Source organism: Gallinula chloropus (genome assembly GCF_964237585.1).
Source record: "Gallinula chloropus genome assembly, chromosome: 4".
Taxonomy (NCBI): domain Eukaryota; kingdom Metazoa; phylum Chordata; class Aves; order Gruiformes; family Rallidae; genus Gallinula; species Gallinula chloropus.
In genome coordinates, this window is record NC_140088.1 from 26373820 (window position 1) to 26401557 (window position 27738).

The 27738-nt window shown below is 37.4% G+C and overlaps 1 protein-coding gene across 1 annotated transcript in view; it reads right to left on the minus strand.

Annotated features, from left to right (window-relative positions):
* The window catches only part of INSC (INSC spindle orientation adaptor protein), a gene marked incomplete at both ends in the record, with an annotated part of 91839 nt that overhangs the window by 43847 nt on the left and 20254 nt on the right, over positions 1-27738 (minus strand). Inside the window, 5 exons of the mRNA XM_084264203.1 lie at positions 5723-5848; positions 15828-15941; positions 18356-18479; positions 20122-20174; positions 20632-20977. Coding sequence (XP_084120329.1) covers positions 5723-5848; positions 15828-15941; positions 18356-18479; positions 20122-20174; positions 20632-20977 — 763 coding nt within the window. The remainder of the gene's footprint in view (positions 1-5722; positions 5849-15827; positions 15942-18355; positions 18480-20121; positions 20175-20631; positions 20978-27738) is intronic.

A 27738-nucleotide genomic window follows, 5' to 3' on the forward strand; every position in this document is an offset into this window, starting at 1 on the left:
TCCTGCACTCTCAGATATGATTTAATGAATCTTGCTGGGGCTTTGACAGAAATGTAATTTGCCAAACCCAGCACATTTTTCACTGCCAATTAATTAAACAGCCTTACTGAGAAGAAGTGTCCAGTAAATTAAAGAGCTGCAAGCCTAGAACCTTACATTATCTAATTGTACCACAAACTCAGCTACTGAAATAGATTTGCCTGGTTATCCAAAATGCTATGTGAAAAGCAGCTTTAGAAAATGGTTGTTCCCCACATCATTCCTTTAGGTTGACATATTTCTGTCTCATTGCAGCTCTTTATCCTGTGACCTATGCAATTACTTGGTGACAACAGAGAGAGACAGTCCCTAGCTCCAGCTGTCAATGACACCAAGTTCCAGTGTGATGTGTACTGCATGTCAAAAGTTGCCTGAATTAATTTTTAAAAAGTTATTCTCCTCTCTCACAATTCAGAACAGAAATCTCTCTACCCATTCCTGCTTACTGTTTGTTACTTCACAAGTGTGATTTCAAAGCCTGGCTACAAAAGGCCATGGAAGATTAGCCAAAACATGCTCAGTTGGAAACAGTGCCTTATGTAAAGCAGAAGAGTTGACTCTCCAGCCAAAGGACCTCAACACTTGAACTCTTTCTATCTAAATCGTTGCACGTTCTCATAGCACACAAGCCTGTGTTCCATGGTTTTATGCATACAGAAAGTTTTCAGTCTCTTCCCAACCATGAAGCTTCAGGTGTTTTTCCTGAAAACAAGCACTACTTCAGGGAACAAATAAGAATTATGTTCCCCTACAATAAAATGCAGTTGACAAAGTGTTTGTCAACATGACCCATAAAAAACTGGGAAAGGGCTATGACTTTGCAAGTTACCCTGGTTTTGTGGGAAAGAGGACGGAGAAGGGCCCCTTAACAACTTCCCACCTTCTAATGACTTCTAAAAGTTCTTTATATTGCTATTAATACCCACCCTTGCCATATCTTGCTCAGGAGACAGAAAAACATGAAATTTTACATTCTGTGAATGTAAGCTAAATTTTGAGAGCCATGAGATTTTCTAAAATATTTTACTTTAAAAAGGAAATTTATGCTCTTGAATTCAACAGATTTTAGAATAAAATAGCTATCCAATTTTTATCATTTTATAGCTCATCTAATCACTTGTCCTAAAATGAACTGGGTACAAAGCCATTGAAATAAGGTATAAGAGTTTTCTTATATTCACCAGAAGAAAAAAAAATTAAAAAACAAAGAAAAAAATTTAACACAAAGCTCTTCTCTGAGAAGTGAGAGAGGCTAACTGGCTGAGGCATACCTCTGCACTTCCTGAGATTTTCTCATTGCTGGATGTCCTCTGAATAAGACACTGCTTGCCATAATGAAAATCAACATTTCTCTGCTTCTTAGAAAGGTCCACACTACTCTTGTCCACCTTAAGAGAAGCAAACAGCCTGCAGGCATGCTTTTAAATGTAGCAACCTATGAGTCTCTCCTTCCTAATCACTGGAAATCTCACACACCTTTTCTAGGAGACCATTACTAATTTTTTGCTTCCCCTATTATTTTGAATTTGGGATAGTCAAATATGAAGACAGCTAGAGAATTCATTCAGATCAGGCAAATGTGAAATTTCTTCTATGGTACAAATTATTTCCATCGTGTACCAGGTTTTATGAAAAAAACAACCTTTGTGACTGTGGAGCATTCATATGCTGTGGCAAAAAAATCCATGGGCCACCAGCAAGCTTTTGTGTTCAAATTTTAGATGTGGTGGCTATGCCCTCATTACCAGATCATCCAAGCTCTCATAATCAAACATCGCTCCATAATTCTATCACATCCTACAGCTTCATGAACCTTAGTGGGTTTAGAGGCTGAGATTTAAGGTAACATATACACTCTATCTGAAACAAATTTAGTCCCTGGTTTTGACTGACATTAATGTTTGAAACAAATTTCAAAGTGATAGAGCTGAATGAAGCGATCAGCAAATGCTATGCTCATGCAAAAGCTATGAATGAACTGTAGTTGTAGGTTCTGTAACAAACATTTCATTTAATTCCCACCATAAGCTTGTTTTTATATATACCACTGCAGACTACATCCCCATCATGCAGATATTATTATGTTTAAAATCATGGTTATTCTTAAAAATCAGACTGTTTTCACAGTGAACAACAGATTTTAGGTCGCTCATGTTTAAGAGGTCTTTGTAAAATTCATAGTTTCCAAAACACAACAATTGTACCTATTGTACTTGCTTCCCCCTTCTTCAAATTCTATTTTTCAAGAGGCAAGGAATTTGATGTATCGTGCTTTAAATGAAGGATTTATAATCTATACTTAGGCAATTTTGCTTAAAGCACAGTGATAAAAAGCTGTGTCATTTTTTAAAAGAGGTTTTATTAATTAAAGTAACAATTGTTGTCACCAGTCTCTCTGGAATATCTTCTCTTAATGAATTGATTCCAGGTGTCTTACTTTCTGGAGTAGTTTAAATAGTGTAAGTAAATATATACTGCACAGGGTTAATATTTAGGCAGCTGCTTAAATGACTATTTGTATTAAACATTATGGTTTTGTGGCAGCTGAGCCTTGATCTAGGCCCCAGTTGAGTTGCAGTTTTTTAATGTAATAATGTTCCACATGCATGGTAAAACTGTGGTGCATTACACTGTTTGCTATTTATTTCTAAACTAAAGCTGCAGTTCTTTTATTGCAGCAGGACATTCACCTCAGTGAAAAGGACACAACTGAACCTCAGTAAGGGGTAAAAATTGGAAAGCCGTACCTTCTAGCACCACTCAGCATGCATTCACAGAATTACAGAACATTAGGGGTTGGAAGGCACCTCAAAAGATCATCTAGTCCAACGCCCCTGCCAGAGCAGGATCACCTGGACTAAATCACACATCCAGCCAGGTTTTCAATGTCTCCAGAGATGGAGACTCCACAACCTCCCTGGGCAGCCTGTTCCAGTGCTTTGTCACCCTCACCTATCATTACAGAAGTTAGGACTTTTTATCTGACAGAAAGGGTGGCTTCTATTATCCAACTAAGTACCAGGATGGTGGTAAAGCATTTAATTTGCTCTGATGTGAAAATTGTTATGCCACTCTTACTTTCAAATTCAGTTAAGTACTTGCAAGTGAAATAATAACTATTCTAAAACTGGTGTTTTAACCAACTGATTTCGCATCGTGGTACACACAGCCAACCAGATTCACCTAAAAGAGTAAAAGCTAGTCAAAAGCAACAACTACTGATGAACATCATTCACATTAAATTTGCACTAATTATAAAGAAAGCCAAATATTCAGATATCTCAAAACCCAAGAAAAATGTTAAAATACTCTCTACTTGGATTGTATTCTGTTAACTGTTGACTTCCTTGCTTGCTTTGTGAGTCACTACTTACATTAACACATATGTTCATATTACTTTCCCATGCTGCTACTTAATTGGCAAGGTCAAAGAGTATTGGATAAATAAACAATATTCTAACGTCTTTAGTAATTATGCACTGCTATTATTGCAGAAGTTATATGACCCCCTTTTAGTTTACCTCCCAAATGTTCCATTAGAAAATGTCAGCTCTTGCTGCTTTATCTTAAGTGGTCTTTTAAACTCCTTATTCATAGGGAAATCTATTTGAAAAATAGAGGAGGGTGAGCTTTGTTTGAGTTTTGGGTTGTTTGTTGGGGTTTGTTTGGTTGGGGTTTTTTTAAATCTTTAATACGCTAATCTGAATTATTTGGAGGCCAAGTTTAATTGTTTGAATTAAGTTTCTGCCATTAAAAGTTGAGTTCAAATGCACCTTTGTTTTAATACAGAAGCAAATTAAATGTTTCACCACCATTCTGGAACTTAGTTGGATAATAGAAGCCGCCCTTTCTGTCAGATAAAAAATCCTAACTTCTGTAACAATAGAAATGTGAATAATGTTAACCTCCTTTTTTGTTCTTTGCAAGAGTACTCCAAATTTTAAAAGAAAAAAAAAAAACATTCTTATTTAAAGAAGACAATATAAACAGAGTACTGTGTTCACATCAAACAATTGATTATCCAACACATGCACTTTCCATTCATTCCCTGTGGTCAGAATATCTTGTTGCTTCTAAACAGGTATATAAGAAGGTTGAAAAATTTGTTTACTGTCCTTTCTCAGCTCTATAAATTGGCAAACCTTGGCTGTCATTAGCTGATAGATTATCTACATATGACAGCACTGTACTGGCCTATGTTGTTTAACCTCCATTAGCACTTGGAGGCATATTCACCTCCTTGTTGGGGAATTTTCTCTTTTTCTTTTAATACATGAAATATCCCCTTCTTCCCCACCACAAACCCAGGTGTATATCCACATAATATATGGTTCCACAGCAACATATTTTTAGGCGAAGAAGTTGGCAAAATTATAACCAAATAAAAACCTGTCTGCTCAGTCATGTAAGTAAGATTAATGCCCAGCCCCTCATGTTGCAGACTTAGGTTTTGCCAAAATTTGATTTAAGAATTGAAGGCCCAGGTGGAAAATGAACTACCAGAAGCAGTGGTAGGGGTTAAAAATCCTTTAAATGCTACTCCAATTCTAATTGTGACAAAGTTTTCCCTGAGCAATTTTACTTATGACCAACTTTAAAGTAAATCAAAAACGTAGAAGATTGGGAGTTAACACTTTTTCTAGGACTCCTGTTTTATCAGCTTTGATATGGGCCACATGAAATGCATGTTCACACTGCCAGGAATTGGACCAGGTGAGTTGAATCAATCTTTTCTATTTCTAACTATTAATTCCACTATTATAGTGAACATAATGAGAGAACCTTTTAAACTTATTCTGGTGTCCACCTGAACCAGCATTATGTCAAAAAAAATTTAAGTCATCTTCATTTACTGTAAGCTCAGAGACTTGCTTTTTTGCTGCAGATGTTCTGTCATGGTTTGCTTGAATCCTGAGCAGTAAATTACAAGATACATCAATGTAAAGTGGCACTGAAATCATTTATCATTAACTTGAAGAGGCCATTATTCAGCTGTGGAAGATGACTGTTTTATGAAATACAAAGGATGAGATCATGATTTAGTGACAAGAAGTGTTCATTTTCCAAAACACAACAGTGTGTAGTGAGAGTCAGAAAGCAATGGAGCCTAAGCAGTTGATATAATTTTATCTGGATAATGTTTTGATGTTTGCCATTCCCGGTAAAATTGGATTTTTGGAGACTTGTTGCTGATTAGAAGACACATTTTTTCCTATTGGCTAGCTGCTATATGTGTCCCAGTTCTTTTGGTGAAATTACAACCCTCACAAGTTACTGTAGTACCACAAGCAGGTGTCCTACCTCAGTGTTCAGGAAAGAATTTAAAGAGGTATAAAGCCTTCAGTCCTTTAAGGGTGATTCAAAACATTGGAGTTTCTGAGTCTATCTCTCTTCAGAGTCTGCAGAAATCATAATTTCCATAGGCTTTGGGGTTTTTTTGACATAGTCACTAACGTATTTACTTGTTTTATGAAAATTATCCCCACTTAGAGAAAGCTGATTTGTGCAAATAACTGAATATTGCTGGGACTAATTTTGTAATGATTGAAGATGTGTTGAGCACAGAGAAAGCGAGCAGAGTATGGAGTACTGTATCACCCACCAAGTTACCAATTCCCAGAACAGATTAAAGACAAGACTTCTCTGTGTTATGATGCAGTTGACGGAGTGCTGAAGTACCCACCTTTTCCAGCTGGTGCATCCCTTCCTCTACGCAGCAAATGGATGCCAATGTTCTGAGAGTCTGGGGATAAAGGCACCTGAAACAGTCCTGGCGACAGATCTTAAAGAGAGCAGCTACACCTCCTTCCTACGGGGAAAAAGCAAAAATCAGAATAGCAGTACGGTATGTTTCCCTAGCTTTTAACTAAGATTGGGATGAGGGGCAGATTCCTTTAGCAATTTATCTAAATTAGCTATTATGAAAACACCAACAAAGAGGATGTTAAGCTCACACAGAGAACTCAAGTTGATTAATGCTTATACACTAAGTGATGAAAAAGTAATACAGCCTCAGTGGGAGGTGTGCTTAAGCTATTGACTTTTACCAATTACAAGTACAACTTAAATTACATTTGACATTCATGTGAAAATTACAAAGAATTATCAATAGGTAGCAATTGGAGGTACATTTTAAGTAACAGCTCAACCACAGGCCATTAGTTTAAAACTGATTTTTGTTAGCATATATTTCCCATTCCTCTACATTTCTGAGCTCCATACAGTATTTCTTAGTGCTAAAATATGAAAGAGAAGGATATTCAGTAGCTGAAGAACTACTAAAAATAATGTGGAAATAGATGTCAAGTGCTCCACAGATACAATCCATGCATTCATCACCTAACACAAAGTTTGCATTCTTAAACTTTTTTCTTTAAATATGGCAATAAGGAGAAAGGTTTGAGTACATATGCATCCTTACAGCAGCTATCCTTCATTATTTCCAACACAGCTTGTAAACGTATGTTACCAAAGTTCCCATAATACATGGAAAGATATAAATACATGCAGCTAATATATGCACTGTATATGGTGGGGTCTTTTCGGATTGTCCTACATTTCAAAAATATTATGCCATCAGGTATAAGATGCCTTATATAATGTAAGAGCAGACATATAATGAAGGAACAGAGAATTTAAAATATTAATAACAGACAAAAGATCTACAATTAAAGTATTCTTTTTACACTAGTACATTGAAAATTGTAGGAAACACAGTCCAAGTGTAACATGCACTCTTCTTTTTCAGCCTGTTGCAATAACTTCTATATAAAAATATTTTTCAGATTCTCAAAAATTTTCTTCTTCCCCTCAAGCATTTATTATTTGAAAGCTCAACAGGTTATACTGACATAAAAACTACAGACTACAATAACAATCTTCACTCATTTTCAGAATTCTACATTTTTGTACTAGTTCTGCTGGAATATAGTAAAGAATAATAGAGCAAGCAAAGCTATCTGTTCAGTCTTACAAAAATATATACCAATTTATAAGAAAATTAGAATTAGGCAAATTAACACCTCAATATATTTTCAAGATAGAAAATGTATATCATGTCTTTGCACATGTCTATTAATTTGTGAGATCAGGATAAAGAGTCTTACTGAGATTTGCTAAGAGTAAAATATATTTCTGGAACTGTAAAAAGTGCACCTGTATCTGTATGAGTTATTTTATATCTAGTACTGCTAAATATAGCCTACTGTGGAAAGACATTTCCGAGCCTTTAAAATAAAAAAGGCAGGACTCTAACAAAAAAAGGTTTCAGTTATATTTTTTCCTTCCACAAAAGGATATTGATGTGGCACTGAAGCAGTAATTACATTCTCCATGAAAAATATGGGGGGGGCAGGGGGAAGGAAAGCCATGACAGTGTTGTCCTCAAAACTAAGGTAATTGGAATTTTTAAAATTTTATTATCTGTTTAAAAGTCCCCATAGTTCAATGGAATCATAGATGATCTGATCCTCTGCTTAGGTTATAATAAGCAGAAGTTTGTGGACAACACTAGTAAAGTCACGTTGGCACATTTGCTTCAAGCTTTCTGTATGATAAATGGGTGCCCTGCTTTTGCCTCTGATGGACAGGAAGTGATTTATCACTACATTTGTCAGGAGGAGATCTAAACTGTTTATTATGTGCCCTGTGTGCCATTACGAAGCTGTAAAATATTGATCACAAGTAATGAACACAGAGAGCTGAAAGTGAAATATGGAATAGGTAGGAAATACTGAACCTGATTCTATGGCTTGTCAAACATACTCCCCTCACTGGGATATCAGCATTTCCCATTCACCTTTTCCAAGGATTTCCCCCTGTATCTTTTGCAATGACGACAAAATTATTCCATTTGACTGGGATACACCTAAGTTGGTCAAATGGATAAACAGCACCATTCAGGCAAAGAACCAGCACTGAGCTTTACTTGCTTTGGGGATTAACTTGCACCTTTCCAAAAAGCTCCTGATAATTCTAAGCATACTTTTATTTATCATTGCAGACCTTTGGTGAATTGCCAAAATCACACATGAAATGCTGCTCTTGCTGTAAATAAAGTTTCATCTGGGGCAGGCTTCACATAGTCTGTGAAGCAGTATCTGAGAGAGAGAACTTGCTTTATCACTTAATGACTCACTTCTCTCCGACATAGGATTAATAGGAATTCAATTTCATGGACACATCCCTGAGATGCTGTTCAGAAGTGTTAGCAGTAGAATACAAAGTCACCTGGAATACAATCATTAAAAGTACGTAAAGGAGGTCATGAGTATAAAAAGCTTCCTTGTGCATAGTGACTTGAGTGAATAAAAAAGGGAGAGAAAATAAGGTGCCATATTTTGCAATTTCAACCTGAAATGACTCAAAGTTCAGTGAATTCTCATCAGGTCTTTCCTCATGATGGAGAATGACATTGATAATTACCTTGAAAGACAGACTCCAAAGAAATCTTCATAGCAAATACTTGCTAGAAAGGGAACTAAGAAGGTAGGCCAAGATGTATTAGAAGCTTCTCAGAGGAAGTGATTTGCTGCGTATCTTTATGGAAGCCAAAATAATCAAGCATTCTCTAAAGAGTGTGATAAGCAGGTGTGGCTATTCTTGTTATCTTCATTTTTGACTGTTTCTCTTACAGAAGACTATTATTATAGCATCCAGGTAGATACAGTTGGCATTAAACTATCATCAATTAAATGGATTTATTTACAAAGACTTTTTTTTTAATATCCTGTGTCACAGCACTTATATATTGTAACCCTGGCACTGATTTTTACTGATGCTTCTAGCTGTCAAGAAGCCAAATCAATTTAGATCAAGTCTACTTCATGTAATACTAATTATTGACAGTTGCTCAAGTCCAATCAAAATTTAGATTTTTTTAGTGTTTCCTTATGCTCTTGGAACATGAAGCTAGAATTTCAACAACCAAAAATAATTTATAATTTTGAATAAGAAAGATCCCAGAATTAAAACCTAATGGCCGTAATAAAAAATATTTTTAGGAAAAACTTCTTCACTAAAAGGGTTGTCAAGTATGGAAACAGGCTACCCAGAGAGATGGTAGACTCACTGTCCCTGTAGGTGTTCAAAAACATGTTGACATGGCACTTCAGGATGTGGTTTAGTAGATAATGGTGGTACTGGGTTGAAGATTGCTCTTTATAATCCTAGAGGTTTTTTCCAACCTTAAAGAGTCTATAATGTTTTGTGAATACATTTTTGTGAATACAGTGAAAACTCAGACATGTTAGTCATATTGTCGGATAGTTAAGCATGCGCCACAAGAATTGATAGAGAAGTATTTTAAAAACACTTGGTTCCAAATGTAGGAAACAAATCTAAGACAGAAACCTGACTAAAACTTCTCCCTGCTAGTTGCAACAAATGGTCTACTTGGCTCTTCCTTTCCTTATTTTCTCTTTTTGCTTTTAAAATTATTTAAACTTGTGAAGTTTCCATTGTGCTGCCACCACTGTAGTTGAGCGTAGATGAATACTACATATTTTGGTTTGAAACTCACAGATCAGCATTGTTTCTTCTATTAGCTCAGAATTTAATTATTTTAATTATTATTATTTAGGCTTTCTTCCTTCATTTCTTATCTTGTCCTTGCAACTACTCATTTGTGATAGAGATCTTAGTCTTTATAATTCTGACAGGTAGTGAGAATGACTGGCTACCAGGGTGAGTCAGCAACATGACTCTTTCACAGCAGATTACAAAAATATATGCAAAAAAAAAAGTTGAAGAATGCTTCCAGGTGGAATAAAATCATAGGTGAGACTTCAGCATAGAGAGTTAGCATTTCAAAGCCTTTTAAATTTTGGTGAAATATTATCAGGGAGGGAAAGGGAAGGAGAGAGAGGAATGAAATGCTTACCAAAATGTAAAGTGAGAAAACACAGTGCCTATTATATTATAGCTTTACAATATTATTATGGTATTTTGTTTGCATGTCCAAGATTTTTATGTGCTTTAGAGTTGTAATTTGTAGCTTAGGACAGGGGAGGGAAAAAAAACCCCGTTACAGTGTTCCACAAGATCACACACTGTCATGAAGAGGAAGATTTCAATGTTATATTAACAAATTTGCAGAACTCTGCTTTCACTGTAAACAAATATTCCATCTCTCCAACTAGCTTTTGCCAAAGATAATATGGCAACACTCAAGGGAACTCAGGTTTCTATGAGAGGAATCTATGTGTTTTTTCAGTGAGTGAGCATAGTTCCAGAACTTTTTTTTCCCCAAAATTACCATGTCATAGCTAACTACAGTGACTGAATTCAAAGTTCTGATCTGTTAGGATTGCTACCTTTCTCCCCAATGCAGACAACTGAGACAAGAGAGGATGAAGGATTATGGTGAATTGGGACACAGTGCACAGAGGAAGCAATCACGACTATAATTTTGCAACCAAATGCCACTTAGGGTTCTTTACATAAAGGGAAGCATTTCCTTTACTTGTAAAACTGTGATATACCCAAGTTTTAGCAATAATTAATGTAGTGATTTATGGAAGGTCAGGCTTCACTTCTGCTAAATTAAACTGTTATGGAATTCACACAATGACAAAAAGCACAAGACCAAGTTACCTCAATTTGTTAGTTCTACTCTTCCTTTATACTCAACATTTTAACATTGGTTTTGGATACCACTGAGTGGAGCTCAAATACCAATTTAGAAAAAAAATTAAGCCTGTTAGGCTGTTGTCAGGATGCACTACACATTTCCGAATCTACCTCGTTTGTGGCCTTCGGAACAGAGCAGTACCTTTGTGGAGCAAACATACATCTAAGGGCAGATCAGAAGTAAAATTAATTAAATGCTGCTGTGTAACCTCATGTCTGAGCAGGGAAAGGGATTGTCACACCGCTCAGTAAGTAGAAGCTTGTGAGAGGAGGTTTTCTTGTTTCTGTATACAGTGCAGTTGTGATCATTCTATTCTCCACCTCACACAATTCCCTGCCTTTCTCACTTTTTTAAAATCCAAATGTCCTCAAAGGTGCAAACTCTGCAGGGATTGCCAGTATCACTGATCTTGTGAGAATAATTCATTTATACAAAAAGTTAGCAACAACTACCCAGTAAAAGAGAACTCACACTGCCAGAAGTAGCTGCAATTATTACATTCCTCTAAAGAGAAAAAAAATGGTTGCAAAGTATTCCTAAAATTACATCTTGAATAATATCTCTAAACTGCTCTGTACACACAGCAGAAGAGGTGTTGCTGTTTCTCTGAATAGTCAGTAATACGCATAGAATGGTTTAGGTTGGGAAGGACCTTAAATATCATCTACTTCAATCCCCCCTGCTCTGGGCAGTGACACCCTACACTAGACCAACTTGACCAAAGCCCCATCCAACCTGGCATCAAACACTTCCAGGGAGGGTGCATCCACAGCTTCTCTGGGCAACCTGTGCCAGCATCTCATCAACCTTACGGTAAAGATTTTCTTCCTAATATCTATTTTAAATCTACCCCCCTTCAGGTTAAGGCCATTACCTCATAACCTATCACTCCATGCCCTTGTAAACAGCTGCCTCTCCATCTTTCCCATGTGTCTCCTTCAGGTAGTGAAAGGCTGCTATAATATCCCCAGAGCCTTCTCCAGGCTGAACAACCCCAACTCTCTCTGGTTATCCTTATAGGAAAGGTGAATAGTAAGAGGATGACCAGGGATAATGTGGGTCCCTTGCTGAACGAGGTGGGTGTCCTGGTAACGGGGGATGCTAAGAAGGTGGAGATACTGAATGCTGCCTTTGCTTCGGTCTTCACTTCAAAGGCCCCTCGAGACCCACAGACACTGGAAGTAGGAGAGTTTGGGAAATGAAGAGCTTCCCTCTGGTTGAGGTGGGGGTGGCCCAGGAGTGTCTCAAAGGGATTAACACACATAAATCCATGGGTCCGGATGGGATGCATCCACGTGTCCTGAGGGAGCTGGTGGAGGTGATTGCTGAGCCGCTCTCTATCATCTTCGACAGGTCTTGGAGAACAGAAGTGCCTGAAGACTGGAGGAGAGCCAATGTCACCCCGGTCTTTAAAAAGGGCAAGAAGGAGGATCCCAGCAACTATAGGCCAGTCAGCCTCACTTCTGTCCCTGGAAACTTGATGTAACAGCTTGTTCTGGATGCCATCTCCAAGCAGTTGGAAGAGAAGAAGGTAATGTGGAGTAGTCAGCATGGATTCACCAAGGGGAGATTGTGCTCAACCAATCTCACAGCCTTCTATGATCTCATCACCAGCTGGGTAGATGTAGGCAGATCAGTGGTTGTCATCTACCTTGACTTCAGCAAGACTTTCAATACTGTCTCCCATGACATCCTGATAGCAAAGCTGAGAGAGCATGGGATAGATGAGTGGACAGTGAGGTGGGTTGAGAATTGGCTGTTGGACCGAGCTCAGAGGGTGGTGATCAGTGGAACAGAATCTGACTGGAGACTAGACTAGTATTGTGTCCAGTTCTGGGCTCCCTGGTATCAAAAAGACAGGGATCTCCTGGAGAGAGTCCAGAGAAGGGCTACAAAGATGATTAAGGGCCTGGAGCATCTCCTGTGTGAGGAAAGGCTGAGTGAGCTGGGACTGTTCAGCCTAAAGAAAAGAAGACTAAGGGGGGACCTAATTAAAGTCTATAAATATCTCAAGCATGGGATGCAGGGGGAATAAGCCAGCCCCTTTTCAGTGGTCTGTGGAGACAGGACAAGGGGCAATGGCTGGAAGTCGGAGCACAGGAAGTTCCGCACCAACATGCAGAAGAACTTTTTCACAGTGAGGGTGACAGAGCCCTGGGACAGGCTGCCCAGGGAGGTGGTGGAGTCTCCATCTCTGGAGATATTCAAAACCCATCTGGATGCCTATCTGTGCAATATGAGCTAGGGAGCTGCTCTGGCAGGGGGGTTGGACCCGATGATCTCTGGAGGTCCCTTCCAACCCCTATGATTCTATGATTCTATGATATGGGGGCCCCAGAGCTGAACACAGTACACTATATGGTGTCTTATCAGAGCAGAGAGGGACAATCACCTCTCTTGACCTGCTGGTCATGCTTCTTTTGATGTGGCGCACAATACAGTTGGCTTTATGGCTGTGAGCATGCATTACCAGTTCATGTTGAGCTTTTCATCAACCAACACCCCCAAGTCTTTTTCCTCGGGGCTACTTTTAATCCATTTTCCACCCAGCCTGTAGTTAAGCTTGGGATTGCCCTCATCCACGTGCAGGACCTTGCACTTGGCCATGTGGAATTTCACAATGTTTGCACAGGCTCATTTCTCAAGCCTGTCAAGGTCCCTCTGAATGGTATACCTTCCCACTGCACCACACAGATTGGTGTCATTGGCAAACTTGTTGAGGGTGTGCTCAATACAACCATCCATGTCAGTGAAAAAGATGTTAAAAAGAGCTGGTCCCAATACCAACCCCTGAGAAACACCAGTGTCCACTAAGATATCAAGCCATTGACCACAACAGTTTGAGTGTGACTGTCCAGCCAATTCCTTGTCCACTGAGTATTCCATCCAATTCAGAGACAACGATGTCATGTGGGACAGTGTCAAATGCTTTGCACAAGTCTAGGTAGATGACATCAGCCACATTTCCCTTATCCATCAACACTTTAACCATGTCACAGAAGGTCACCAACTATTTTAGGTATGATTTGCTCTTCGTGAAGCAAGACTAGTTGTCACCAATCACCACTTTTTTTTTTTTTTTCCCATGCCTGAGCATAGTTTCTAGAAGGATCTACTCAATCATCTTGCTGGGCACAGAGATGCCAGATACAATCAGCCTATAGTTCCCAGGGTCTTCCTTTTTTTCCGTTTTTAAAAATGGTGGTTATGTTTTCGCTTTTCCAGTCAGTGGGAACTTCACCAGACTGCCATGACTTCTCAAATGTGATGAAGAGTGGCTTAGCCATTTCACCCACCAGTTCCCTCAGGACCCACAGATGCATCGCATCAGGGACTGTGGTCTTGAACCGGTTGCTCTCCTACAGTGGGTGGTTCTTCATTCTCCCAATCCCTGCCTTTGCATTCAATGTCCTGGATGGTATGGCTACAACACTTTCAGGTGATGACTAAGGCAAAAAAAAAATCATGAAGTACCTTCTCCATATCCCAGGTAACCAAGTCTCCCATTTAATTCTGGAGGGGGCCCACATTTTCCCTTGTCTTCCTTTTAGCACTGACATACTTTTAAAGACACTTTTCTTATCCTTAACATCTCTGTTCATGTTTAATTCTATCAGGGCTTTAGCTTTCCTAACCTGATCCTTAGAATCATAGAATCATAGACTCATAGAATGGTCTGGGTTGGAAGGGACCCCAAGGATCATAGAGCTCCAACCCCTCTGCCACAGGCAGGGCCACCAACCTCAGGCCTGGATCTACACAAGGTTGCCCAGGGCCCCATCCAACCTGGCCTTGAACACTTCCAGGGACGGGGCATCCACCACTTCTCTGGGCAGCCTGTTCCAGCACCTCACCACTCTTTCTGTAAAAAACTTTCCCCTAATATCTAATCTAAACCTTCCTTCCTCTAGTTTTAATCCATTCCTCCTTGTCCTGCCATTGTCTATCCTTTGAAAAAGTTGAATCCCCTCCTGCTTATAAGCTCCAACAGTTCCACATCTTTCTTGTATTGGGGGCCCCAGATCTGGACACAGTGCTCCAGGTGGGACCTCATGAGGGCAGAGTAGAGAGGGACAATCACCTCCCTGTCCCTGCTGGCCACCCCTCTTCTAATTGAGCCCAGAATACCATTGGCCTTGCGAGCTGCAAGAGCACACTGCTGGCTCATGTTAAGTTTCTCATCCACCAGAATCTGCTCGAATAGTTTCTCTGTATTTCTCCCAGGCTACTAGTCCTTGCTTCCACCCTCTGTAGGCTTCCTTCTTGTTCATCCATGCAAGGCCTCTGGACATTTCTGCATTGCTTCGTCCTTGTTGGTATGCATTGCTCCTGAGCCAGAAGGAGGGGTTTGTGTGTGTGTGTGTGTGTGTGTGTGTGTGTGTGTGTGTGTGTGTATATCTATCTTTGAATACTAACCAGATTTCTTGGCTCCCCTTCCCTCCAGATCTTTAAGTCATGGTCCTCAACCAAGTAGGTCCCTGAAGAGGTCAACATCTGCTTTCCTGAGGTCCAGGAAAGCATGTGTGCATTCTTCTCACTGCCATAAAGATCTCAAAATCTACCATTTCATGGCCACTGCAGCCAAGGCTGCCCTTAATCTTCATATTCCACATCAGTCCCTCCTTGGTGAGAACAAGGTCCAGCATGGCACCTGTCTTCATGGGCTTCTTTATCACTCTATATGCGTGTCCAATTGTAAAGTTTCTCTTCACTTACGTGGCTTGAACTTTAAAAGTATTGTGAGGAAAGACATTAAAAAGATGCCCAAGATGCTGAAAGGAGTGAAAGTATCTTATATGGCACAATGACAACTGCAGTTGAACCAAGGGCCAGAAACCTATTGAAGTTTACCATCCTATTGCAGTTTCTTGCACAGGCATTGAACTTTATTACATATTTGGGGGGCTTCGCCCCTTTTATTAAAAAATCTAAATGACATTTTGGTAACAAAGTAACTCTGCAGAGTAAGGTTTGCAAAAGCAGCAAAAGAAGAAAAAGTTTCTGATATTTTGTTGTTCTTTAACCTAGATTGTCTCCTGAAATTTAGAATTTTATCTTGTACTTTACATTTCAAAACTCACAACCACTACTGTGTTAAGTAAAATAATGCACTTATTTTACTAGTTTACTTTGTATTAATCCACATACCTCCTCTTACCTTAGCTATGATACGGCACAGACGAGCACCTTCCTGGGTAAGGCTGAATAAACTACTAATCGCTGACTCAGTTATGTACACACTATCCGACAATTCTATTTGTCTCAACAGGTTCTGTGTGACATAAGACAATAAACATAATTTATTTCCAATTAAAAATGTTATTGCTATATTTAAAGATGAGATGGAATAGAAAGTCTAGTTCACCAATCCATATCACCTTGCTTTTCACTCCAAGAAAAAAACCCAACCAACCATGGGCAGGAGTCAGACTGGTAACACTGTAACACATTTATAGTTGCACTTGAATAGATATAACCAAGAATAGCTACATTTTAAAAGAAATATGAATAGAGTAAGAGAACAGGTACATGTGTGAGAACGTTCAATAAAGAACTCTTCAGCTACTTAGTGAATTATCATTTCATTTGTCCTGGGACTGAAATAAAATTTTCAGAAGTCAACTAACTATCATAGTGTAGAAGCCCTATCACAAGGTGACACAAGATTATTTATAAGTAATATTTATATTATTTATAAGTAACATTGCTATACCCTTTCTAACACTTATTTTACAAGAGTCTGGGCTGAGTCTACACAGAAAATATCATTGACCAATACAGGGAATATTTTATTACTACAGTGTATGAAATCGATTAAAGATTTTTATCTTTTAAATAGTTATCTTGCTTTTTCATGTGTGCCATTGCAGCTTCTTGGAGAAACACACCTGTCAGAAGAACATGAACTTTATTTAATTTAATTTTACTCTTTTTTAAAGTATGTACAATCATTAGAAGAATAATTAATTGTATTTGCTTGGAGGAAGAAAGTAAGCATCTTTATATTTAATCCAATTCTGAAAGAAGTGCAAGGAAATATCACACATTTTACACTGTTACTTGTACAAAATTCAATTAGCTTCCCTTTAAAGAGGTTGTGCTTTCTCACCTTTAGCATTAGAAAAATATTCCATAAAAGACATAACAAGTTTGTATTAAAAACTGAATTGATATCTTGAATAGAATCCTGATACACTGATTAGAAAAGAAAGATCTTCACTACACAATTTAAGCTGAAAATTCTGACCTCTCACACAAATGCTTGCTGTGTTTCAGGGCAGCAAACTACTCATAGTGTGGTTGTATGGCAGAAGCAGGCACACAGCCTGAATAGCTCAGAGAACTCTTCTTAAAAGTGGTTTTATTAATGACCTCTAATCCACATCTTCAGCCACAAAAATACACACAGGAAGATGCAGAGTAATTAATTTCACTCCCTTAAAAGAAAAAGGAACTAGGATTTTAGGTGTATCAGTAGGTGCCAAAGTGCCCAAAGAGAGACATTTCAGCAATAAAGAACTTCTCTGCAGATTAAAGAGAATAAGTATCAAAACAACTGCAATCTACTCACCGAAATTTGCAAGGAGTCTGTATTTACAGACTTCAACTCACATTTGGTATTTCATATCATTTCCATAAATCCTAACAAAGGGCATTCATTAGCGAGTAGTTTTAAGCTTGACTGAAATTCTGCAAGTGTATTCCCGAGATTCTCACCTCCTTGCAATAATATTTTAAAATTATAAGGGTTATTTCAGAGAGCCACAATATTTTTTGCTATCTTAATGCATCAAGGTATGTCAGAAATATAACCAATACCATGCATTAGTTTTAACACTGTAGTAAATGCTATTTAACTATGTCCCTTTCACTAAGCTGCTCATGTCTTCTTTTTCTGTAGCAACAACACAAAATTTCAGTATAAATCACCTCTACAATATGGAAAAATTAATTGATCATAATTGCACTTAGGGTTTTTTATTTGAGGAAGATTAGAGGGTGCAGAGGGATTTCTAATGAGATCTCAATAAAGCAACCAGTGTAAGTCAAGATAGATTGGTTAGAATTGCAAGCTGTTGCTATTTCAAGAACGGTCATTTGTAGTCTCAGCCTAATTACTCCATGTGTTTAATCTGCATTTAATCACCACTGGGAAATCATATAGCATGCCTGCGATGATACAGCACTGTTTCTGGAAGGGTACACACACATATAACCTGTACACAACACTGTATCTTATCACTACTTCCTCGAGTCTAAGGCATGCACTGGTTAAAATGTGTGCTGTAATAATATACTTATAATAGGTACATCTTAAAAGTTTAGCTTTTAATGAGAATCATTGAGAGCGAGAGAGACTTGTCAAGGCTTCTAAAGTAAAGTAGTGCCTGCATGAAAGGAAAACAAAACGTCCAGAAATCAGATGCAATAAAGGAGGCTCATCAGGAAAAATAACATAGCCATAAGATCATTTTGTTTGGGCTTTGAGGTTATTGGAGAAGCTAAGAACACAAACCCCTAAAGATCTTTGAATGGTATTTGAATTTTTTAATTACTTTTCATAACTGCTAAAAATTGAGAGCTGTAATTCTAATCTCTTTCTTACTGGATGGTCTCCCTCAGGATTCAATGATTTTGAAAAATTAAAAAAAAAAAAAACCAAACCCCAAACAACCATGAACTAACCTGTGCCTCATGTGTTAAAACCAGCTCAATCAACTGGCCAAAATACTGAGCAACAGTAGTGAGCGTTTTATGAATAGAAGATTTCATGGACTTCAGTATCTGTTCATCTTCGGTTTGTATGCACCTGAGAAGAGAGAGGAAAGGAAAGAAGATGCCACAGACAGCTACTGCTTTATCAAGCTAATACTCACATGCTACATGTTTGTGTTAATAGCAGACATATAAAGGGAATTCAGCTATTCACATGAGAACAGTCTTAGTGCTGTTCGCATCACACCAGACTTAAATCAAAGCTTTTTCTACACCCAGTAAGTTTACCATCAAAGGACAACAGTGGACACTAATGAATACATTTTGGATCACAATTTACTTCACAGACTGCAGGCCAAATTTTGCTGCAGACACTGTATTTATACCAGCATAACTCTGCTATTTTCCACTTATGCTTATAGCTACAATCAATCTAAGATACCTGCATTTCAACTGCAGCTGTGTATACCCATCCATTTTTCATGACCAAAGAACTGCATCTGATAATTTTCTTTACCTTCTCTGCCATAGTTTAATGACAGCAGGATAAGGACCCAAAATGGATGTGTTCCCAGAAAAGTAAACTTCATTTAAGTTGAAACAGCATACTCAAAAATAAAATTTGGCTTTCTATGCAGAAAGATTACATACAGCAGCTTCCTGAGTCAGTGTAACTATCCTGTAACCAGTGATACTTCTCTGTAACTGAGGAAATGCGATAAAGATGGAAAACTTCATACAATTCAAATGAAATAACTAATACTTCCTCACAGAAACATATTCATTTAAATTGTCAAAATTTATTCCACCCAGGCAGGTCATGGTAACGGAAGATACAGCCTGGTTGATCAGCATCTCCACCTACACAGTAGGTCACTCTTTTCAGCTTTACCTGACTTTCACCCACCAATATCAACTTTTTATCAAACAGACAAGGAGAGGGCTGGTTTGAAGCAGATGCTATGAAATCAGAACTCTCATTAAATCATTGTTTCTTGTATCAGAATATAAACGTAAAATCTGAGCTGTGTGGGTTTGGCGAAAAGCAACAGTGCTCAATAAGTGTTCTTTCCTGATAATTAGATGGCGTCTTTTTCCCTGATGATCCCCTAAGCAGAATGACTTGTGGTGTTTAAAGTAAATAAAAAAGGACTGATTGAACTGTACTAGAAGAAACATGCTAACTTATATTAGGCAGGGGAAACAGCATGAGAAGAATTATAAAGAGATTCCTATCTTCAAGTCTCACTATTCTGGAGTGCATGGAGCTGAGTAAACCTACAACTGCAATTTAAAGAAATGTGTATTTATTTCACTTTGATTTACTACTGCATTGGTATGTGCATACAAGAACATGAAGTATGACAGTCTTGCAATATTAAGTTTTCACAGCAGCTGAAATCTTTGCTCCACAGAACTTGAAAAGAACTTTGTCATTGATATCATTACAGCCAGACTTTCTCCCTTGATGTCTAAAAGCCCCGCAAAGTCCACTTGCATAGAGCTTTGTATCTATTCCAGGCTCTTTGTGCAACAGCAGATCCCATCTTTCATTAGGGTGCAGTTTAGATAAAGCAACTCACTGCACCCACCAGAGGCTAACATTTAGAAAGCTGCTCAGAGCTGCATGGGCCTAGTTCAAACATTGGAGGGTGTTAGTGGATTTGTACATCTCATTAGAAATTCTACAACATAAAAGAGCAAAATGAGGATTTCAACTAGAAAATTTAAATTACCTTTCTGTAAATGCTGTAAATTCTGAACACTTGTCTACTAAAAGGTTTTCAAACTGCAGAGAAACAGAACAGGCTTTTAAAGCAATATCCACATAAACAATTGTTCTTAAAAATAAATAACATTTGCCTCAATTATTACATGAAAACTCTCCAGAAACAATATTTCATATAGACTCCTTTTTTCTACTTTTCTAAATAAAATTAGTGGAGATAAAACTGAGGTTAACAAAAAGGTAGTGTTTCTGCATCATAAACGCAAAGGAACCCACAGATGGGCCTTTTAATTACTTTAGTCCAGTAGTCCTCAAAATCAAATTATTTTTAATGTAATTTATGAACATTAGTAACATTCAGAATGAGGCCTATGATAAAATAGGATCCACTGCTAAAAAGGGGTTAGTTTTAAAGGGACCAGTATCAGTATGTAAGCATTTCTTCCAAATTGTTTAAAGTAGGTTACAGCAAAAAAAATTTAACAAGACAAACATGACATCTGGTAAGACATCCTACCTGGTGCATTTCTTCTGAAGAATTCCTGGCAAATGCATTGTATTCATTTATCATTGACCGCACATGGCAGTTGACTCTTACTGTGATGCTGTGCACTCTCTGCCATCTATTCTTCTCCAGCTTTTGAGCAATCCTGGTCAATTCTGTGCTTATGATCCAAGCTCTTTTTAATAGCAGCTGCAAGTTATCACATGTGCTATATTGTGAGGAAAGCATAAGTTCATTTTGTTCATCCCTCTCAGTGCTGATTGGCTTGGACTGGAGAATACACATACATTCACAGTCTGTCATCAACTTCAAATCTTCCATCCATCGCTGAACAGAGTCCACCTGAATTAAGTGCATGCTAGAAGGCAGAAAAAGAAAAGGAAGAATGAAGTAGAGCAAAACAACTTTAGAATAACCACCAGCAATACCATACGGTTGCATCTGAAGGACAAAAGGCAACCAGCTGAACAAACATTTTGCTTTTAGTAACACAGAAACATGCTTTAGCTTTATATTCCAAATGTTGGTTTTCTTATCACCTTTACACCACATACCCTGCTATAATATTATTTGTGAAAAATCAATAGAGATTAGAGATAAGTTAACAGGAGAAGTTTAGACTACACATTTTTAGGGAAATGTTTCTTGTATGTTTAAAGTTATGGGTATGTTTGCTTCTTGTTTATGGGACTGTACTTTCAGCTTTAGCTAAACACTTTTCCTATTAGACATTTAAAGACTTACCTTGTATCATCTCTCCCAAAGCCTTTCTGCCCACACTGACACAGCCAGTCAACCAAAGATACTGTCAGCAGTATCTGTTTCTGCTATATCATGCATCCTTAAACCTCGGCTGGATTCTACTTCTTGACCAGTCCTTTACCTTCCCCCTTAATTCCTCACTGTTTTCTCTATGGTTTGCACACCTGCTTCCAAAGAAGATTTTTGCACTGCAAAATATGATGTGAATCAGCGAGGCTGAAATAAACTCCTCTAAGAGTATACCCTGACACAAGGGTAAGCAGCCTGCATTTTGTGCCCTTAAACCCTCCAGATATTAAAATGTGGTACCCAAGGCAGCAGGTGTACTGAGCTGCTCTGAGCTCATATTTGTGAGGGATACCAAGTTCCCTAGAGCCTTAAGGTAAGTTACCTTGATTTTTTTCTTCTGATTAGTGAGGCACCCCAATCCTAATAAAACACCCTTAATACTCACCCCAACCATGCCTACTTACAGATCCAGGTTTTATATGACTATGACTAATGTTCTATCTAACAGTATATGAAGGTCAGGTATAGGACCCAAGAACAGCAGGACCAAAGTTCTGCATTCATCAAAGGACTGTGTTCATCCTTAGCTACTTGATCTTTACAGACAGGCTATGGTTTTTGCTTTCATTTGATTTAGCTCACGGAATTCCTTAGCGGCAGCATTCTGATGGAAAATTTGCTCTCTCTGAGACCTGCCTGGCACCTCGCTGCTTCCTGCCATCTTTCAAACCATCTACAGGAAATGTAGGCTCCTAGCTTTGTATTTTGACTCTCAGCTACCACATCTAAGGCTGAACATATGCTTCATTTTGCAGGAGGGAGCTTCACAAGGAAGGAGCATCACCTCTGCCAAGGTGTCCATCTGACCCTTGCTTCCAAACCACGGACAGAGCAGACACCATCTCCGGAAATTATCTGTTCAAAATATTTTCAAGTTTAACAGCAAAATCACATTACTCCTGTTTATATTTCCCCTCCCAATCCTCACAAGAGACCAGTTCCTCTAGTAAATATATATAAAAAAAAATCAATATCAATGTAAAAAACATCAATGTAAATGGGACATAGAGCTAAATGACAATGAAGAAAATTAAAACGAAGAGTTATTGTTAAAAAGAAAGCCATATTGCATTTCCAAATTACTTACATTTTCCCTACCTTAACACAAAAGCTTGTAAGACTCTCAATGTCAGTTGCTGAAATTAACTGTGGTTGCAATGGTTAAGACTGACTTGTATCAATATCTGTCTCCCACTGGGCCCATTATATCCCCTTTCAATACAACATTGATAATTCATGATTTTTCACTCATAATAAGGCAAGGCAGGAGGCCAAGTGTTCAAAGAATCACTGCAAGTCTTCATGGCCTAGGAGATTTTGATTTTCTTATGTCTGAAACAGTTTCTGCAGAATTTATGAACATAAGTATGACCAACAAATGTAATATTTGCATACACAACACACTTCCAAAATGGGCTCTTTACTCAGCAAGAATTTCAGACTTCTGATCTACAATGAATAATTTTTTTCTGATGGTTTCAATCAGCTTAAGACTCAGTCTTAATTTTTGTCAAAACTTAACATGAAAGACTTCAAAATTTGAGTATCTCTTCCTCTAGTGAAAGTTGGATTCATACTAAAAGATTGTGAAAAAATCAAGATGAAAGGCAAAGAAAAAATGAAATTCAGTGAAAGCAAGAGAAACAGGGCTTAATTATTTTTTCCAAATTTCTATAGCTAGTCTGACAGTAGATTTCTGACAGCCTTCTGGATACATGCTGCAGTTCTATATGATGCTATACCACAAAGGACAAAAAGAAAGTTTGTATTATAGGTCCCATTCTTTTGGTCCAGATACTGATCTATTGCAACTCGACATCACAGCAATGATACTTTCTACTGTTACATAAAGTCTTTACTGTTAGAACAAAATCTGCAATTACATTAGTCGAATTAAGGATGACCAAATAGGTATTTTTAATTCTTGTGTTTCCATTTAGATACTGAGCACCAACTGAACTCAAGAAAAGTCCTTCCAGACCACTGAAGTAATATGCCACAAATGACTAAAATTTATTAACATACAAATGAAATAAGGAGGCTAACCTCAAGTATCGTTTCATATAAATCAAAAGCAAAGATAGAAGAGACCAGGTTCCTTGATCCAATCCCCTTTCTCATCATATACCATGAAACTACTTTTAAGCTTTACACGCGACTGCTACTTAAGGTCTTTATTTCACTCAGCTTTGAATATTTTGTAATTACATTTCATGATCAATTGCAGCTCTCTTTCTTCTTGGTATGTATAGTGTCCTTATTGCCTTTTTGGATCTGAAGCAAGGTTTCCTAATAAACAAAAATAACAACTTCAGAAGTTTGAGACCATGATTTATAACAATGTGTATAGTTTGCATGCAGCACAGGACAAACATTTGACACAGAGTAATGTATTTTTCAGTTCTAAAGTGCACTATGATAATGGATTAAATCTCTTTTTAGTAAGTACAAGTAACTCCTACACTATAAATTGAACAGAAAAAAATCTCTAGAGTAGAAGGTTAGTCAGGAAAAAACAAAACAGCAAAAAAAAAACCCCAAAATAGTTCATCTTTCCTTTAATCCCAAAAGCCAATCTTCGCTGTGAGGAGAAAAAAAAAGGTTATAAAGTTGTACAAAAAGGTACAGATGTTAAAGAAACTGTCTTTCCTTGTTTCTGTTCCTAATTGCTTGAAGTACAACTGTAGAATTTAGGATTAGTATTCCTTAACTCAGAATAGCAAAAATAATACAGTGCACCTCGTTTCAGAAAGAACCACAGAAAACTCCCCCTGCTCAATGTCAGCTTTTATGACACATTATTTTTCACATATAATGATTACTCAAGTGAAATAAATAAATGATTCACCTAAATCCACATCTCCCTGTATTTAGAGAAAATCTTCCAAAGCATTTAGCAGGTGAATTTGTAGACTAACTTTTTATATATTACAATAAGGAAAGCAAAAATTGTGATGATTCCTAACTAGCTTTTAAGAATCATATTTCAGGTAACATTTAGTGAACACCAAAACCAAGTTGAAAATTTCCATTTTGTCTCTGCATTATTGAAAAGAAACCTACGCCTACAAAATAAAAAGAGCCATAATGGGTCAGACCAAAAAATCTGTCTAGCCCATTATCTTTCTCCCAACATGACCATTAGGAGATGCATAAGGAAAGATTATAAGAGGCATGGCAAGAGCTGAGCAACCCCTCCTTCCCATCTTCTGGCAATTAGTGGTTTAGGAAATTCTGAAGCCAAAAGTTGTGTCTGAGCAGGATGTTTTTTACAGTTCATGAAACAAAACTAGCCATTAATCCCTTTTTGAACTCAGTTAAACTTTTGGCCTTTACAACATCTAGTGACAGTGTCTGACATTGATTATTTTTTTGTATTAAAAAAATGTTCCTTATTGTTTGTTTTAAACTTGCTGCCTGGACATATTAACAGAAGCTCTTTAGTACTTGGATGCTAAGACATACTACAATGATCATTCTGCATTCACTTCTTCATGCAATCTATGATTTTATTTGCTCTACCCTATCCTCTCTGTTATCTCATTTACAACATAGAGAAACAGTCTAACTATTCGGTCACCATACAGAAGTGATTCCACTCTTCTAATCATCCACTTTCCTCACTTTTTCAAAAAGCCTTTTCTGTTTTTCCTATGGGGTGGCAAGAACAGCATACAAGATGTCCAAGATTCAGGTAAATTATGGATTTGTGCATTTGACTTACATTTTCTGTGCTGTCTTTATTTTCTTTTTAAATTTCTCTTCTACTCAAGTATTCTCCACAGAGATGCTTCATTTTTACCTTCCAGAAAATCTACTTATTTCTATTTCATTCACTTTTCCATCACTGATAATCACAGAACGGCTTGGGTTGGAAAGGACCCTAAAAATCACCTAGTTCCAACACCCTGCCCCGGGCAGACGCAACCTCCACTAGACCAGGTTGCTCAGAGCCCCATCCAACCTGGCCTTGAACATTGCCAAAGAAGGGGCATAATATGTAAATTTACTAATCTGTATATATGCTGAAAGACATTGTTCTTTCATTCTGTTCCCTTCCCCTCCTCACATGCACTACTTTATGTTCATTTGCATATAATTTCTTCTGGCATTTTACGTTTCAGTGACTCAGTAATGTGAGACTTTTTGTGGTTGCACATTATTTTAAATTAACATGAGCAATTTTGCATCAGCAGAACACATTGTTATCCTGCTATAATAACTATTTTTCAGGTCATTAAATACATTAGGGAAGATTGCTTCAAGCATAAGGGACCTTAGTGGTGTGATTTCCCCCAGTTCCATTTAATAGAGCAACAGTAGCTGGGTAACTGGCAGAGATCCCAAAGTATATAGATAGAAGCTCCCCACCAGTTAGAATTTCTGAATTTAGTATGTCATGGCATATTGACAAAAAAGCAATTTATCTAGACTCTACACTATAAAAGCAGCATTTCATGTAAAAATAGTAGTAAAAATAATTCAGTGCAAAATAAAAAAATCAAGATAAAGTCTCCAGCATTTCTTCAAAGTCATCCTATTTTAATTGAGGCTGTAAAATATTTGATGAATTTTTCAAGAGCACTCAACTGAACTTGAGTAACTAGCAATTTGAATACTCTGCATTCTAGTGCACTTGCCAAAAAACAGAGTCTTTTAAAAATCGTGTTATTTTGCAAAAATCATTTGGTGTCACTGGCTGTAACAACTTAGAGCAACAGCATGTTAAAAGTATATTGATTCAAAAGATCCTTAGACCTTTTTTCATACAGATGTTTCTGCACTATATAACACATTGCAGGTAAATTTAATCCTGGAGAAAGACACATAAGAAAAAAACCAGCTTATCTTCAATTTCTATAAGGAGCTATATCATATTCAGAATTCTGCTACCAGCATTTGTCTTCTTTCTTACTATTTTCTATCATCCTGTAAGTAGTTTGGTAACTAATAAATCACAAAATCTTTAGGACAGGTAAGATGGATTGACATCTAAAGGACTGATCTATCTCATGTTGGTGCTAGATGAATACAAGAGTGAAGAATTAATAATTAGATCATTTGTTTAAGACTTCCAGCTTGAAGCTCTCTACTATAATTTTACTGGCAGCACATCTTTCCCTTTTTTTTTTTTTTAAATTACAAGTGTTATAATGAAAAAGAGTTATACTACCTTCATTTTAGCAGTGACTTTCACTAAGACTTTTGTGTTTCATAACATTGTGGTAAAGTCTGAGCTGATCAATTCCTGTTAATAATTCCTGTGGTGAAATTTATAAAGACTTCTGCTCAGTCAAATTATGTTTTCAAGGCTTCATAGCCTTTTTATACATTGTCACCTATTATGACAGATTTATTACCAATCCTAATGATAGCATGTAGTACAGCTTCCAGATAAATCTACAGTGAAAGTCAATGCCAAGCCTTACAACTGTGCTCAAATTTATTATTCTAATTAGCTATACGTAATTAATTGGCAACAAACAACTTCTTGAATGGATTTAGCCCCCTCTTTGAACATAAATAATCTCTAATTTTTTTCTAATTCATCTTTTCAAAATTATTCATAGGTACCAAATATACCAAGGGCCAGTTTCTACATCAATACAGTGGACAGCGGAGCTCAAGTCTCAGTGGAAGGATTTAGTGAAGAGACACAGATGGCTCTTACTTATCCTCAAGTTGCTTTACACCATAGTAATTCTATAAAAGAACCTTGCAAATATTTTATTTGCAATGGTTTTAGAGAAATGTAGAGGTAGGTAGAGAGCTAGCTTGGAAGATACAGAATAGTTTACAGTAGCTGAAAATAAGATTCCTGATGCTTTAAGTGAACACTTTTGCTTTGTGGACCATTCCTAAGGTAATACAGGTTTATGAATATTTGGTATTTGTTATTGATGATTAGCCAGCTTATTTTCACTGTGTTCTTTTTTCTCCTTGATTGTATGTGCTTTGTCAGTAGGACATCAGCAATCCAACTTCACTGGAGAAAAGATGAGTTCAGTATTAATTATTTAAACCATAGAAAACCCAGATAAAACCAAATTATTTCCTAGATTTCAAAAGAGTAAACAGGCTACATTAAAATGGAGTTTTAATTTGCCTCATTACTCAATCCTTATAGCTACTAAAGTCTAACAGTTTCCCCCAAATGAAGTCATAATGCAAACTACAGCCCTGAAACATTTCTCAAAACAGCTTAAGGAAAGGTGCACCATAGTCAGCCAGGTATCCTGAAATATATTGTGGGAAGTAGAACTCTGTGGAAGGCAGAACTCTGTTAGC